The 16,460-nt window shown below is 44.0% G+C and overlaps 1 protein-coding gene across 1 annotated transcript in view; it reads right to left on the bottom strand.

Annotated features, from left to right (window-relative positions):
• LOC131953171 (uncharacterized) overlaps nucleotides 1-16,460 on the bottom strand; it is a gene marked incomplete at its 5' end in the record, with an annotated part of 103,141 nt that overhangs the window by 34,197 nt on the left and 52,484 nt on the right. Inside the window, 1 exon segment of the mRNA XM_059316226.1 lies at nucleotides 4,847-4,978. Within this exon segment, the coding sequence (XP_059172209.1) occupies nucleotides 4,847-4,978 (132 nt within the window).

Genomic DNA, 16,460 nt, shown 5'->3' with positions numbered 1-16,460 from the left:
GAATGACGTCTGGCTGATAACTAAGATTAGAATGACGCCAGTGACTCTTTGACAGACAGCTCAATTAGGTTTGGATGACGCAAGTAATTAAAACAGATATTCCTTGCTGAAAATAGCCGTCAACACATTAAATTCTATTTTTACACAGTTGTTTATCACTGATTGTAGCGTATTATTTGGTCAGAATTAGTAGCCAAATGTCGATATTTTAGTATCTCAAAATGTCGATATTTTGACGACATCCCCAAGTTGTCGAGATTATAACAACATTTTTCAAATGTCGCTATTTGAACAATACAAAGGTCGTTGCCTACTTAACAACTTTCAAAACGAAATTAACAACTACGTAGCAGCCGTCAAAGCCGTCCATAGTTTTTAAATCCAAATTTTTGGCCGTCCATAACATCTGTCGATGATTGATGACTCCCTGGGATCGATATGTCCCGTCCATCGACTACGTCCCCCCGCTCCCCCCCCCCCCCCAGTCTGACAGACGACACATTGTCAACAGGTAATGTTAAGCTGTATAAAACACAACAGAGTTGAAACTTCGGAGTGGGGGGGGGGGAGGAGGAGCCGGACTTTAAATTGCCGGGGTGTACTGTAGGGTACTGTCCACCCCTTCATAGGTAAATGCCTGAAAGAAACACTGGTCTTAGATGCATGTTCTAGACGCTGACCACAAATTCACACACGAATTAGGACAAAACGAACCCATCCTATTTTTGATAACTTTTTATCTGAGAGTTATTCCTCTTTTTTTTAACCATAATTTCCCCAAAAGCTAAAAATAACCTCCATCGATTCTCGCCCGATCTTTGGTACAAGTTTCTGCACATGATGCCTTAGACTGAGCAGAAACGGTGCCAACCAAATCAATAGGGAATAATGCAGATGTTTGATCGGCGGTTCTAAAGCTGTAGCATCAGCTTTACCCCACCTCCGTCTGCAGAGAGATAAGGAAAAAGGGGGGGGGGGGGGTTGGTTAGATTCCTCTTAACCCGAACGCAGATAGATCTAGTTGTTTTCGGTTGAAAAGTTTTTTAATTACTCGACGTTTGCTCAATAAATATTGGGTAGGCTTCATTAAGACGTGCATAGGCCTCTATTTGTCTTGGGTTGGCCTGGGTTAGTCGTGTGTTGGCCTGGGTCAGTCGTGGGTTGGCCTGGGTCAGTCGAGGGTTGTCCTGGGTCAGTCGTGGGTTGGCCTGGGTCAGTCGTGGGTTGGCCTGGGTCAGTCCTGGGTCAGTCGTGTGGGTTGGCCTGGGTCAGTGGTGTGGGTTGGCCTGGGTCAGTGGTGTGGGTTGGCCTGGGTCAGTCGTGGGTTGGCTTGAGTCAGTCGCGGGTTGGCCTGGGTCAGTTGCGGGTTGGCCTGGGTCAGTAGTGCGTTGTCCTGGGTCAGTCGTGCGTTGGCCTGGGTCAGTGGTGGATGGGTCGAGATAAATCATGTCTATAAGAGGGAGATATCCACACTTAAAATCAGCTATAAAACGTATCTTAAAATCATCTACTCTCTATTAAATTAACTTGCAATAAGCCGACATGTATACTACTGTATACATCCTTAGGGCAACCAGCGGCCATAGTTTAGGCCAGCACAACGGAGCTTCAAAATTTGGTTTTGTTGTAAGCAGACATACAAGGGGACGCAACACGGAGAATACAAAATATATTCTAATTGTAGAGTTACTTCCCTTGCATTGCTTTAGCGTTGTGTTGGAGCAAAATTGGCACGAGTATCTTTCAGGTTAGCTGAGTTATAAATGTGTTCGACATAATGATGTGGGTTTATGTGTACTAGATGTGCGCTAACTTAATTACTTAAGCAAATGACGTGTTTTGATGTTTGTTAAACAGCCTAGTTAAAGCTGATTGTGTTTCTGTTGAATTCTTTCCCTGTCTCGTTTTGTTTGAATGTTTAGCCATGGGAATTCTTGCATACGGGCGTTGTAAAGTTGTGTTTAATGTGCTGTTGTTATAAAGGGTTGTGTGTTAAATGTGCTAGGGTTCTGTAGGGTTGTGTGTTTGTGTATAATGTGCTAGGGTTGTGTGTTTAATGTGTTAGGGTTCTGTAGGGTTGTGTGTTTAATGTGTTAGGGTTCTGTAGGGTTGTGTGTTTAATGTGTTAGGGTTCTGTAGGGTTGTGTGTTTAATGTGTTAGGGTTCTGTAGGGTTGTGTGTTTAATGTGTTAGGATTCTGTATGGTTTTGTGTTTAATGTGCTAGGGTTTAGAAGGGTTGTGTGTTTAATGTGTTAGGGTTGTGTGTTTAATGTGTTAGGGTTGTGTGTTTAATGTGTTAGGGTTGTGTGTTTAATGTGTTAGGGTTGTGTGTTTAATGTGTTAGGGTTGTGTGTTTAATGTGTTAGGGTTCTGTATGGTTTTGTGTTTAATGTGCTATGGTTGTGTGTTTAATGTGCCAGAGTTCTATGCTTAATGTGCTGGAGTTTGTATTTAGTGTCCTACGATTGTGTGTGCTAGGGTTATATAGGGTTGTTTTTTTTATTCTCGTGTAACTGGACATAGACATATTGACATATAGAGAAGTCTGACGTGTGATGTAAGATGGTTGAATCCATCTATTCCTCTTTCCCTTCCCAAGGCCACCGTTCTATTTTTAGCCACCCATCGACCAGCAATTTAATCTTCAAGGGGAGGCTACCAGACGTGTGTGTTATTGGATAACAGACAACCTCTGATTGCCTCCCCTTTTTGTCCCGCTCAGCCGGCTATAGACGGCCTGTGTGGCGAGTTTCCGCTGACCGGAAGGTCACTATTGACCGGCACTGACGGGAAGGTCAGTGCTGACCAGTTGAGTCTGTCCACTGACCACTCTCCCCCTGATTAGTTTACCTGACGGCTGCTTTGTTTGAGCCGTCCGTGTTTGTACATCTGCTAGATTAAAGGTCAGGGATCGGATGCCACGGCTAGCAATCTCAGGGGTTCTTGGGTGGGGGCACACATACCCCAATGGGGGCACACATACCTCAATTCGGGCACACATACCCCTATGGGGACACACATACCCCAATGGGGGCACACATACCCCAATGGGGGTACACATACCCAATGGGGGCAAACATACCCCAATGGGGGTACACATACCCCAATGGGATCACACATACCCCAATGGGATCACACATACCTCAATTCGGGCACACATACCCCTATGGGGGCACACATACCCCAATGGGGGCACACATACCCCAATGGGGGTACACATACCCCAATGGGGGCACACATACCCCAATGGGGGTACACATACCCCAATGGGGGCACATATACCCCAATGGGGGCACACATAACAATGGGATCACACCTATTCCAATGGGATCACACATAACGATGGGGACACACATACCCCAATGGGGGTACACATACCCCAATGGGGGCACACATACCCCAATGGGGGTACACATACCCCAATGGGGGCACACCTATTCCAATGGGATCACACATAACGATGGGGGCACACATACCCCAATGGGGGTACACATACCCCAATGGGGGCACACATACCCCAATGGGGGTACACATACCCCAATGGGGGCACACATACCCCAATGGGGGTACACATACCCCAATGGGATCACACCTATTCCAATGGGATCACACATAACGATGGGAGCACACATACCCCAATGGGAGCACACATAACTATGGGGGCACATATTATGTAGTAAGATAACATAACTATATCAATACATGCACAAGGAGTCTTTAAGATTACAGGTCAAGTAACGTGAGGGTACATGAAAGAAAAAAGATGAGAGCCCCTGAGCGCAATCTAGACCCGTGTAGGTGTGAATCTTGTTCTGATGTAAATTTTTATACAAGGATGGTCTCATCTGAAGGTCATTTATACAAGGATGGCCCCATCTGAAGGTCATTTATACAAGGATGGCCCCCATTTTAAGGTCATTTATACAAGGATGGCCCCATCTGAAGGTCATTTATACAAGGATGGCCCCACCTGAAGGTCATTTATACAAGGATGGTCTCATCTGAAGGTCATTTATACAAGGATGGCCCCATCTGAAGGTCATTTATACAAGGATGGCCCCCATTTTAAGGTCATTTATACAAGGATGGCCCCATCTGAAGGTCATTTATACAAGGATGGCCCCCATTTTAAGGTCATTTATACAAGGATGGTCTCATCTGAAGGTCATTTATACAAGGATGGCCCCATCTGAAGGTCATTTATACAAGGATGGCCCCCATTTTAAGGTCATTTATACAAGGATGGCCCCATCTGAAGGTCATTTATACAAGGATGGCCCCATCTGAAGGTCATTTATACAAGGATGGCCCCCATTTTAAGGTCATTTATACAAGGATGGCCCCATCTGAAGGTCATTTATACAAGGATGGCCCCATTGAAGCATAATTTAGATTAGACAATTTAAAATCTGTAAGGCCATACATTTAGCCATCATTTGAATTGTCGTTAATTAAAAATCACTTGGAACAAAAAATTTTAGTTAGACAATTTTTTGAAATGTAGGGATGAACTGCACCGTGTTTGGTTTACTCTATAGCAAGAAAACATCAAAAACATGCAACATTCAACTTACAACATCGATATACGAGCATGATATGCACAGCTTGCAACAGCAATAATACATGTCATAGAATCAACAGCAATATGGCTTGCATGTCATACAAGTAGCAACAGCAATATGGCTTGCATGTCATACAAGTAGCAACAGCAATATGGCTTGCATGTCATATGACTTAACCTGCATGACTAAACCTGCATGACTAAACCTGCATGACTGAGTGCCTAACACGACGTGAGTACTACAGCTCTAGCACGTGCACAACATCGAGTGAGCACTTGCCTACCTTTGTGAGCGCTTGAGTGGCCAGCCGGTAGAGCTGTCCACCACGTACCTCGCGTGGTCAGACGACGAGAAATCATAGCATGACTCGTGGGGCAGGGGTTCGAAACCTTCCGTTACGTCACCGGCCTCCAAGCTGCACAAGAGAAACAGGACGTGAGCACCCTCTCACAACACACGACCTTCACCTTTGGTACCTTTAGCACCCTCTCAAAACACACGACCTTCACCTTTGGCACATTTAGCACCCTCTCACATCACACGACCTTCACCTTTAGCACCCTCTCACATCACACGACCTTCACCTTTAGCACCCTCTCACATCACTCGGCCTTCACCTTTAGCACCCTCTCACAACACACGACCTTCACCTTTAGCACCCTCTCACAACACACGACCTTCACATTTAGCACCTTTAGCACCATCTCACATCACACGACCTTCACCTTTAGCACCTTTAGCACCCTCTCACATCACACGACCTTCACCTTTAGCACCCTCTCACATCACTCGGCCTTCACCTTTAGCACCGGGCATGGCTTTGCCTTTCACACAAACATCCAACACACAAACATTCAACTTACAAACCGTCAACACACAAACCTTCAACACACAAACATCCAACACACAAACATCCAACACACAAACATCCAACACACAAACATCCAACACACAAACATCCAACACACAAACATCCAACACACAAACATCCAACACACAAACATCCAACACACAAACACTCATCACAAACGTTACAGGAAGTGTGTGGACGAGTGCACTACAGTACGACGCAGGTGCATCTACCTGTACCATCTACCTGTACAATCTACCTGTACCAGCAGATGTGCAGGTGTGTTTTTGTAGCTGTACACATATAAGCATATTGATGCACATGTACACCCTCGGGCAGCGTGTACACATGTACACAGTGACGGGTGAAAGCCGGACACAGAGAGTGGAAGCAAACATATAGCAAAATACAAATGTAGTGCTTGTGGCCATGTTGGGTAGAGATTATGGCCATGTTGGGTAGAGATTATGGCCATGTTGGGTAGAGATTATGGCCATGTTGGGTAGAGATTATGGCCATGTTGGGTAGAGATTATGGCCATGTTGGGTAGAGATTATGGCCATGTTGGGTAGAGATTATGGCCATGTTGGGTAGAGATTATGGCCATGTTGGGTAGAGATTATGGCCATGTTGGGTAGAGGATTGGGGCCATGTTTGGTAGAGATTATGGCCATGTTGGGTAGAGATTATGGCCATGTTGGGTAGAGATTATGGCCATGTTGGGTAGAGATTATGGCCATGTTGGGTAGAGGATTGGGGCCATGTTGGGTAGAGATTATGGCCATGTTGGGTAGAGATTATGGCCATGTTGGGTAGAGATTATGGCCATGTTGGGTAGAGGATTGGGGCCATGTTGGGTAGAGATTATGGCCATGTTGGGTAGAGATTATGGCCATGTTGGGTAGAGATTATGGCCATGTTGGGTAGAGGATTGGGGCCATGTTGGGTAGAGGATTGGGGCCATGTTGGGTAGAGATTATGGCCATGTTGGGTAGAGATTATGGCCATGTTGGGTAGAGATTATGGCCATGTTGGGTAGAGGATTGGGGCCATGTTGGGTAGAGGATTGGGGCCATGTTGGGTAGAGATTATGGCCATGTTGGGTAGAGGATTGGGGCCATGTTGGGTAGAGATTATGGCCATGTTGGGTAGAGATTATGGCCATGTTGGGTAGAGGATTGGGGCCATGTTGGGTAGAGATTATGGCCATGTTGGGTAGAGATTATGGCCATGTTGGGTAGAGATTATGGCCATGTTGGGTAGAGGATTGGGGCCATGTTGGGTAGAGGATTGGGGCCATGTTGGGTAGAGATTATGGCCATGTTGGGTAGAGATTATGGCCATGTTGAGTAGAGATTATGGCCATGTTGGGTAGAGATTATGGCCATGTTTGGTAGAGATTATGGCCATGTTGGGTAGAGGATTGGGGCCATGTTGGGTAGAGATTATGGCCATGTTGGGTAGAGATTATGGCCATGTTGAGTAGAGATTATGGCCATGTTGGGTAGAGGATTGGGGCCATGTTGGGTAGAGGATTGGGGCCATGTTGGGTAGAGATTATGGCCATGTTGGGTAGAGATTATGGCCATGTTGGGTAGAGGATTGGGGCCATGTTGGGTAGAGATTATGGCCATGTTGGGTAGAGGATTGGGGCCATGTTGGGTAGAGATTATGGCCATGTTGGGTAGAGGATTGGGGCCATGTTGGGTAGAGATTATGGCCATGTTGGGTAGAGATTATGGCCATGTTGGGTAGAGATTATGGCCATGTTTGGTAGAGGATTGGGGCCATGTTGGGTAGAGGATTGGGGCCATGTTGGGTAGAGGATTGGGGCCATGTTGGGTAGAGGATTGGGGCCATGTTGGGTTCAAACATTTAACGCAGCTTCTTCTTCTTCGTTCTTAATTTTTAGTGTTGGAGGGGATCAACCCTTATCCGCCAGAGGGTTTTGAACTCGAGACTCTATCGCATTTAACAACCATGAGCTTTTGCCGACTCGACCACGCCTCCATCACAATTAAGGATACGTGTCAACTGGTTATGCGCCATATAGGCCATGGACTCCGATTTCAGCCTGCTTTTCTTTTTGGATTTGCTTCCATAGCCTTTGTCCAACCAAGAACACACTACAAGACAGCAGTTGTTTGATTTTGGAGTTGTCTCTCCTAGAACAGTGGCTGTCCCCAGCTAACGAGCCTCAACTCGAGTCTTTTCGGTTTAGCAACCATGAGCTTTACCGACTCGACCACGCCGACCGAACAAGTGAATCAGTGAACAAAAAAAAAAAAAAAAACATTCCCACCCACAAAAGCTGTAAAGCTGTTCAGATTGTCGTGTTTTTTGACTGTTTAAAGACAGTAAAGTGACGTCATTTTATAATGTAATTGGAAACATCTGAAAAGTGACAACAGTGAGATATTAGCTTGTAACCACACCGGGCATATGACCATTAGCACATAGCCACGCCCACATAGACCACATGACACATGACATAGCACCTGCACCTAGTCACACCCACATGGACCACATGACATAGAATCTGCACCTAGCCACATCTGACGCAATAGAGAAGATGTCATTCCTATCTCTCTGATCTTTCCATTTAAAAGATAGATGGTTGTGTTTTTACAAGGGGAGATCATCTCGTTTGTTTTTTTCACAATAAAACATTAAGCAATTTGTTTGCACTCTAGCAATCTCGTTCTTACGGCGAGAGTAAATCTTGACCGTTATTTATTGTCAAAAATCCCGTATTTATAGAAACAGGGAAAGTAAAACTTTATTTATTTTCTTGACAAAAACCGTATTTATAGAAACAAGGAAAGTAAAACTTGACAGTTATTTTCTTGACAAAAATCCCGTATTTATAGAAACAAGGAAAGTAAAACTTGACAGTTATTTACTTGACAAAAATCCCGTATTTATAGAAACAGTGAAAGTAAAACTTGACAGTTATTTACTTGACAAAAATCCCGTATTTATAGAAACAGTGAAAGTAAAACTTGACAGTTATTTACTTGACAAAAATCCCGTATTTATAGAAACAGTGAAAGTAAAACTTGACAGTTATTTACTTGACAAAAATCGATTTTCCGACTGTCTGTCGAGAGCCTTCAGTCGTAGAGGAGAAAAAAAAATGGATGCCGAGGCTAGAGCTACAGGAGAGGGCAAGTCCCAGAACGTGAGTACTTCAGGAACTGGTGAGTTGAAGCTTGCACGGGACTGACCGACACAAATTAGACCATTCTTGACAGACCAACATATTGTTAACAACCTCACAATGAAAGGGTGGGTGAGGATGTGGGGCTTATGTGGTATTGGTGTGGATGTGGTATTGGTGTGGATGTGGTATTGGTGTGGATGTGGTATTGGTGTGGATGTGGTATAGGTGTGGATGTGGTATTGGTGTGGATGTGGTATTGATGTTGATGTGGTATTGGTGTGGATGTGGTATTGGTGTGGATCTGGTATTGATGTTGATGTGGTATTGGTGTGGATGTGGTATTGGTGTGGATGTGGTATTGGTGTGGATGTGGTATTGGTGTGGATGTAGTATTGGTGTGGATGTGGTATTGGTGTGGATGTGGTATTGGTGTGGATGTAGTATTGGTGTGGATGTGGTATTGGTGTGGATGTGGTATTGGTGTGGATGTGGTATTGGTGTGGATGTATTGTCTGTTTGCAGATGTTCTAATCGGGCCTATGGTAAACATGGCGCAATAGCCAACGTGACGTAATGTGTCATATCCATCAATCCACTCCTGGATCCTGTGATCCATAGTTATCCATGCTTGCACTGCCTCCTGTGCGAGCCTTGTTTACCAAGAATGCCATACAGCCTTCAAACGCCCTTGTAACAGTTTCAAACCAACATTTACTAAATACCAGAAACTACGTGAAACTAAAACTTTCTCCACATACCTGCCCAGGGGAGCGGGGTACGGTAGGGGGGGGGGAGGCTAGAGTTGTCCTGCTTGTCAATTGGAAGAAACCAATTTTTGGCACAAGTTCAGAACTCAAAAGTGGGGGATAATTATAGATGGCGCGCACGGCGGAAAAATGTGCCATCTGTCTATTGAAAGTAAAGGATGAAAACAGTGAAGGAAGGTGTTACAGTAAAGGATGAAAACAGTGAACGAAGGTGTTACGGTAAAGGATGAAAACAGTGAAGGAATGTGTTACGGTAAAGGATGAAAACAGTGAAGGAAGGTGTTAGAGTAAAGGATGAAAACAGTGAAGGAATGTGTTACGGTACAGGATGAAAACAGTGAAGGAAAGTGTTACGGTAAAGGATGAAAACAGTGAAGAAATGTGTTTCAGTAAAGGATGAAAACGTTTTTTTTCAGATGAATCAAATATAAGAATTCAGACCCCTGCACGACACTAAGACCCCTCGTAACATCCAGACCCCTACACGACATTCAGACCCCTACACGACATCCAGACCCCTACACGACATCCAGACCCCTACACGACATCCAGACCCCTACACGACATTCAGACCCCTACACGACATTCAGACCCCTACACGACATTTAGACCCCTACACGACATTTAGACTAGCCTAACATAGAACATACGACCTTATCTGGCAGTAATATAAATAATCCGGATATGACGTATTCAAAGCTGCCCTCCCCCACCAGACCGGAAGTGGTTCCATTCACACTCCAGTCCCAGGCGCCAATAATAGAACTGATAAGATCTGGCACAAGCCAGAACAATGCAGGGGCGTCACCTGGCTGGGGCTAGCAGGGGCGTCACCTGGCTGGGGTTTACAGGGGCGTCACCTGGCCGGCCCCCGGGTATGTGGGATGGACCTATTGTAAGCATGTAGTAGGATAAAACGCCCTTCCTGGCATCGCAGAAGTCTGCAGGCGTCACCAGCTGGTGGAATCTACGTCATTTTGGCATAAATTACATAAGTTGATCACAGTCTTGAAATTTCCGAACACATGGGACGTATGTCTACATATTCGACATGACGTATGTCTACATCCTAGCCTCGACATGACGTATGTCTACATATTCGACATGACGTATGCCAACATCCTTGACATGGGACGTATGTTTACATCCTCGACATGGGACGTATGTCTACATCCTTGACATGGGACGTATGTCTACATCCTCGACATGGGACGTATGTCTACATCCTAGCCTCGACATGGGACGTATGTCTACATCCTAGACTCGACATGACGTATGTCTACATCCTAGACTCGACATGACGTATGTCTTCATACATGGGACGTATGTCTACATCCTTGACTCGACATGACGTATGTCTACATCCTAGCCTCGACATGACGTATGTCTACATCCTCGACTCGACATGACGTATGTCTTCATACATGGGACGTATGTCTACATCCTAGCCTCGACATGACGTATGTCTACATCCTAGACTCGACATGGGACGTATGTCTACATCCTAGCCTCGACATGACGTATGTCTACATCCTAGACTCGACATGGGACGTATGTCTACATCCTAGCCTCGACATGACGTATGTCTACATCCTAGACTCGACATGGGACGTATGTCTACATCCTAGACTCGACATGACGTATGTCTTCATACATGGGACGTATGTCTACATCCTTGACTCGACATGACGTATGTCTACATCCTAGACTCGACATGGGACGTATGTCTACATCCTAGCCTCGACATAGGACGTATGTCTACATCCTAGACTCGACATGGGACGTATGTCTACATCCTCGACATGGGACGTATGTCTACATCCTAGCCTCGACATGGGACGTATGTCTACATCCTAGACTCGACATGACGTATGTCTACATCCTTGACATGGGACGTATGTCTACATCCTAGCCTCGACATAGGACGTATGTCTACATCCTAGACTCGACATGGGACGTATGTCTACATCCTCGACATGGGACGTATGTCTACATCCTAGCCTCGACATAGGACGTATGTCTACATCCTCGACATGACGTATGTCTACATCCTAGCCTCGACATGACGTATGTCTACATCCTTGACATAGGACGTATGTCTACATCCTCGACATGGGACGTATGTCTACATCCTTGACATGGGACGTATGTCTACATCCTCGACATGGGACGTATGTCTACATCCTAGCCTCGACATGGGACGTATGTCTACATCCTAGACTCGACATGACGTATGTCTACATCCTCGACATGGGACGTATGTCTACATCCTAGCCTCAACCACCCTATATATAGTTGAGCTAAGATCAAACAATAGCGTGTAATACAATTTGCATTGTATGAATTAAATCGGTTGAGCAATCAGAAAATTATTGATTACATCAGTCACGTGACTCTATTAGCAGGGAGGGGGTGGATGGTGGTGGTGAATTAGCTCTAACTGGCAGGGGAGGGGGATTAGCTCTAACATGGTTGAAATGTAAAACTGTCGTTTGTTTAAACGGATCAATATTGCAACATGTCAGGTAGGTCTTAGGTGAGCTACACGGGTCTAAAGCTACACGGGTCGGCTACACGGGTCAGCTACACGGGTCAGCTACACGGGTCAGCAGCTACACGGGTCTACGGTGAGCTAAAAAATCCACATAGACCAGAATACTCCACTAGTTGGCCCTTTGTCTACATTTAATTTAAGCACAGACTAAACCTGTGGTTCTTAACCTGGGTTCGTCGATCGAACCCCAGGGGTTCGGCGGAGGTCAAGACACACACCCGACTCATATGACTCATGACTGGATTTTCTCAGTGGGACAACAGAACTATTAAGAAGGGTTCGGTGAAAATGCATATGAAACTGGTGGGGTTCGGTACCTCCAAAAAAGTTAAGAACCACATGACTAGACTATTCCATTAGATAACCCGTTGTTTACATTTTATCCTAGACTACACTACTCCATTAGTCCGCCATTTTTGTCTGCATAAAAACCGAAGCCAGATTTTTATTCTCATTCGCTTTAAAAATGTGAAGAGTTGACTTGCCGGTTAGGCTTAAGTTTCGGGCGAAATGGTGCACCTGTCCATGTGGTTGAGTTAACGCACCGATTCATCAGCGAAAAAAATAAGTTTGAAACAAACTCAGGTCAAATTTTTCTTTCGCCTCCTAAGTGATTCGAGCCGTTGAAGGGCTTTAAAGTGTGTTTATGCTTCTCTGACTTTATATAAAGATAAATCACATTGCTCTCATATTTTGTAAAGTTTGTTTATACATTTCTAACTCGGAATCACATTCTTGAGACTTCCTGTGTTTATAAATCCCTAACTTTGTACAAAGATAAATCACATTCTTCTAATATTTTGTAAAGTGTATTTATACATCTGTTTTTATAAAGATAAATCACATTGTTCTCATATCTTGGCAACACAACTAAAATGCACGAAAAAATCTGGCATTCACAGTTATTTAAAGCAACGGAAATACCCAGCGGGTATATATAAACAATGTTGGACGCTTTGCTACTAAATAATTGAGTGTTCACTACTAGCTGGAAAATACTATGTGGGGATGGATATACAATGTGGCTATTTACCAGGTTAGCCTAGACAGGAAACTGTCGACTCGTCATCTTGGTTTAGTTAACTGCTTCACTCACACTAGAACCTTTTAGCTCAGACAAACTTTATCGCCGAAATTTGAAACTTAAGGACAGAATCAGCCGCCGAAATTTAAGAGAAATACTGCACACAATAGTAAACGGCTCAACTCCTCTTGTGGACGATTGTAGGAAAAAAAGTCACAGGAAAAAGTCACAGGACACAAATATGTATTTGCAGGGAATTTGTTAATACCTTTATGGTTTCCGAAAATGCAAATCAACACAAGATTATTTAAATGTAATGTAAACATTTTAGATATATTTGAGTAGGTTGTATGTGTATGGTGAGTTACTTAAAAATATTTAGTCTGAAGTATTTAGGTTTTAGAATAGAATTAAGTAGAATGTTTCAACCCACTTAGTTTTCATCGTGTTTTTAAAATACAAACTTTGAATCAGCGTGAAATAGAAAGAAGACAGAGAAGGAGTTAATGAGATTTGTTGTCCTCAACACGTCGCAACAAGTGTTCAGCCACCTTTACTGCCTCGATTTATCGCCCTTATTACATCACACAGCATAGGATCAAGCCAAAAAGCCGACACGGTACAAAGGCTGTCATTGAAGCAAAACGTCAATACACAGTGTGGACGGAATGGGCCGACAGACGAAAGCCCTATGGCCAAAAAGAATTCACAAAACACAACGATGTGCCTACATTTCTTTTAAAATCAATTTTTCTAATAGGTATTTAGATACATATGTAACAAATGTGAAGTGTAAATTAACTTTTCAGGTTTAACTTATTGTGACGATCAAAGTCGGATTATTATTTAAAATATTAACGCTTTTACAGTTTATAAATATGTTGCTAAAGACATCACTCATATTTATATACACCCACAATTTTTACAAATCTCAACAAATAAATCAAAATATTTCTTAATATCCATTTTTGACGTATTTTTTTTGTTATGAATTTACTTGTGACTTTTTTCTTTGACTTTTTTCCTAACAAAAGCTGACTGACTTTTTCTGTGTTTTGTTTTCCTGTGACTTTATTCCGTTCACCCTTGTGGATCACCACGTCACTACACGCTAGAACGCTAGACCGTCTACTAATGTTTCTAGCGGCGGTCAAGTTTGTTGTCTTAAGTAAGGACGCGCCATCTGCCGGTGGGGGTGACGGCCAATTTTTAAATATTTGCTCATTGTGGCCTTAAATGTATCAGGGCCACAGAGTTATAGACTGGGCCACTGATTTACATGTATGGCCAATCTCATATATACTGGGCTTTAGAGATACTATGGGGCCACATTGTATTTAACTTAGTCCAATTTTCTAAAGCTTATTTGATATAAGAAGCTTGGCCATAGTTATATACTTGGCCATAGTGATACAATTTTGATAAGAGCGTCATAATCCTGACCAAGAAGTGCCGAGCCACGAATCCAAGTGTGTAGAACGGAACAAAAGTACAAGCAATGTTGGCTAATCTCCCCTGTACATGAGCTTATTCTGCTCGCATTTAACTTGGACACACAAATCAATAGCGTGCCCCGCCTTAAAGGTTCGCCTTCAGATTTCTAGATTACCCTCAGACATCGGTTTAAAAATAAATCGGTTACAGCCTCCAGGGTATTCGATTACATGTAAACAGTCGCGTTGTGTTAGCATTCAGCTAGGAGAGTCAAACGACAGAAATGTAATGAAACCTGCACACATAACCAAAAACACCGCACGGCCTGAAAGCTACTTAAACGTGAAGACACTGATCAATAGCTCGCCTAGACGTGTCCCCCCCCCCCCCCCCATGTACAGCGACAATAAGCCTGTCACCGGCGTTTACACGGCTGTCACGTGGTTAGCCTGCGCTGACTGAGGTTTATCATCGACAGAAACTTCAGCGTCTGCAGGCACGCAGGGTAGTGCAGACAGGTAGGGGGTGGGGGTGGGGGGGGATGCTTCATGATTTGTCAATAATGCAGTGTAATGCCCCTCCCCCCAAGTTATAATAACCTTACTAAACCTCTAGCAGAGATGAGTATGTACTCACTGTCAATAATGCAGTGTAGTGCCCCCCCTTACTAAACCTCTAGCAGAGATGAGTATGTACTCACTGTCAATATTGTCTCACGTGGTCGCGTGCTCACACTGTCACGTGGGTTGTCACAGAGGGTTTCGTCAAGGGGGGGGGGAGAGGTTGATGGACGTGCGTGGAGTCTTATATAAGCAACTGCCGACCAAAAAACTGAATGAAAGAAAAACAAACCAACAAAAGCTACATGAGACACGCAATGGTCCATTCTTCTTCTTCTTCGATCGTCATTGTATATTCAAGACATTTACTCCACACCATTGAAGTAGGTCCTGTTACGTGTCAACATGTTATGCAACATATATATATATATGTGACCGAGTGTAGTTGCATCTTCTGCTCGACAACGCCAAATGTAACGAGTCTATTTGCCTGTAGTGCCAAATGTTAACGAGTCTAACCACTCATTCTACACAACATCGACCACAGTATAGATACTCGAAGATGCAGGTTCACTATTGATCCTTTTATTACATGAATCAAAGAAATGCTTCACAATAATATAATGAATCAAAAGAAATGCTTCACAATAATAGTCTGAATCAACTGACCCCCAACAGTCCTCACTAGTCTTCACATAACTGAATGCACATGTCTATCGTCCTTATTAACACAATACGGCTAACCCGTTCAATAACCAACTTGATACTGCCACTCTCCTACTGACTGACTGATCTTCTCTTCCTCGTCTCAGCCGTCGCCTTCCTATATATCCCTTCGTATTCGTAATCGGATTCGTAATCGTAATCGTAATCGTAATCGATTCTAATCGTTGCATCAGAATGTTAATTACGCCGCTTCTGTCATACAGTCCGATTAATAAGCCATCTGTACTGTTACGTCAGCCTGTGAACTGCGCAGCGGCTTTGTGATCGTTATCAGCCTAACACCTGCACTATTGCGTTGTTATCGTCTCTGGTAACTACACCTAGTTACATATATAACCCATTGAGAGACCCACTAAAATCCCACAATGACCCATAGACCCACTAAAATCCCACAATGACCCACAGACCCACTAAAATCCCACAATGACCCACAGACCCACTAAAATCCCACAATGACCCATAGACCCACTAAAATCCCACAATGACCCACAGACCCACTAAAATCCCACAATGACCCATAGACCCACTAAAATCCCACAATGACCCATAGACCCACTAAAATCCCACAATGACCCATAGACCCACTAAAATCCCACAATGACCCATAGACCCACTAAAATCCCACAATGACCCATAGACCCACTAAAATCCCACAATGACACATAGACCCACTAAAATCCCACAATGACCCATAGACCCACTAAAATCCCACAATGACCCATAGACCCACTAAAATCCCACAATGACCCATAGACCCACTAAAATCCCACAATGACACATAGACCCACTAAAATCCCACAATGACCCATAGACCCACTA

This window comes from Physella acuta, unplaced genomic scaffold (assembly GCF_028476545.2).
Source record: "Physella acuta isolate Inbredline_101_S28 unplaced genomic scaffold, ASM2847654v3 ptg000913l, whole genome shotgun sequence".
Taxonomy (NCBI): Eukaryota; Metazoa; Mollusca; class Gastropoda; family Physidae; genus Physella; species Physella acuta.
The sequence above is the reverse complement of the archived record's forward strand: the minus strand, read 5'-3'. Positions and strand labels throughout refer to the sequence as shown.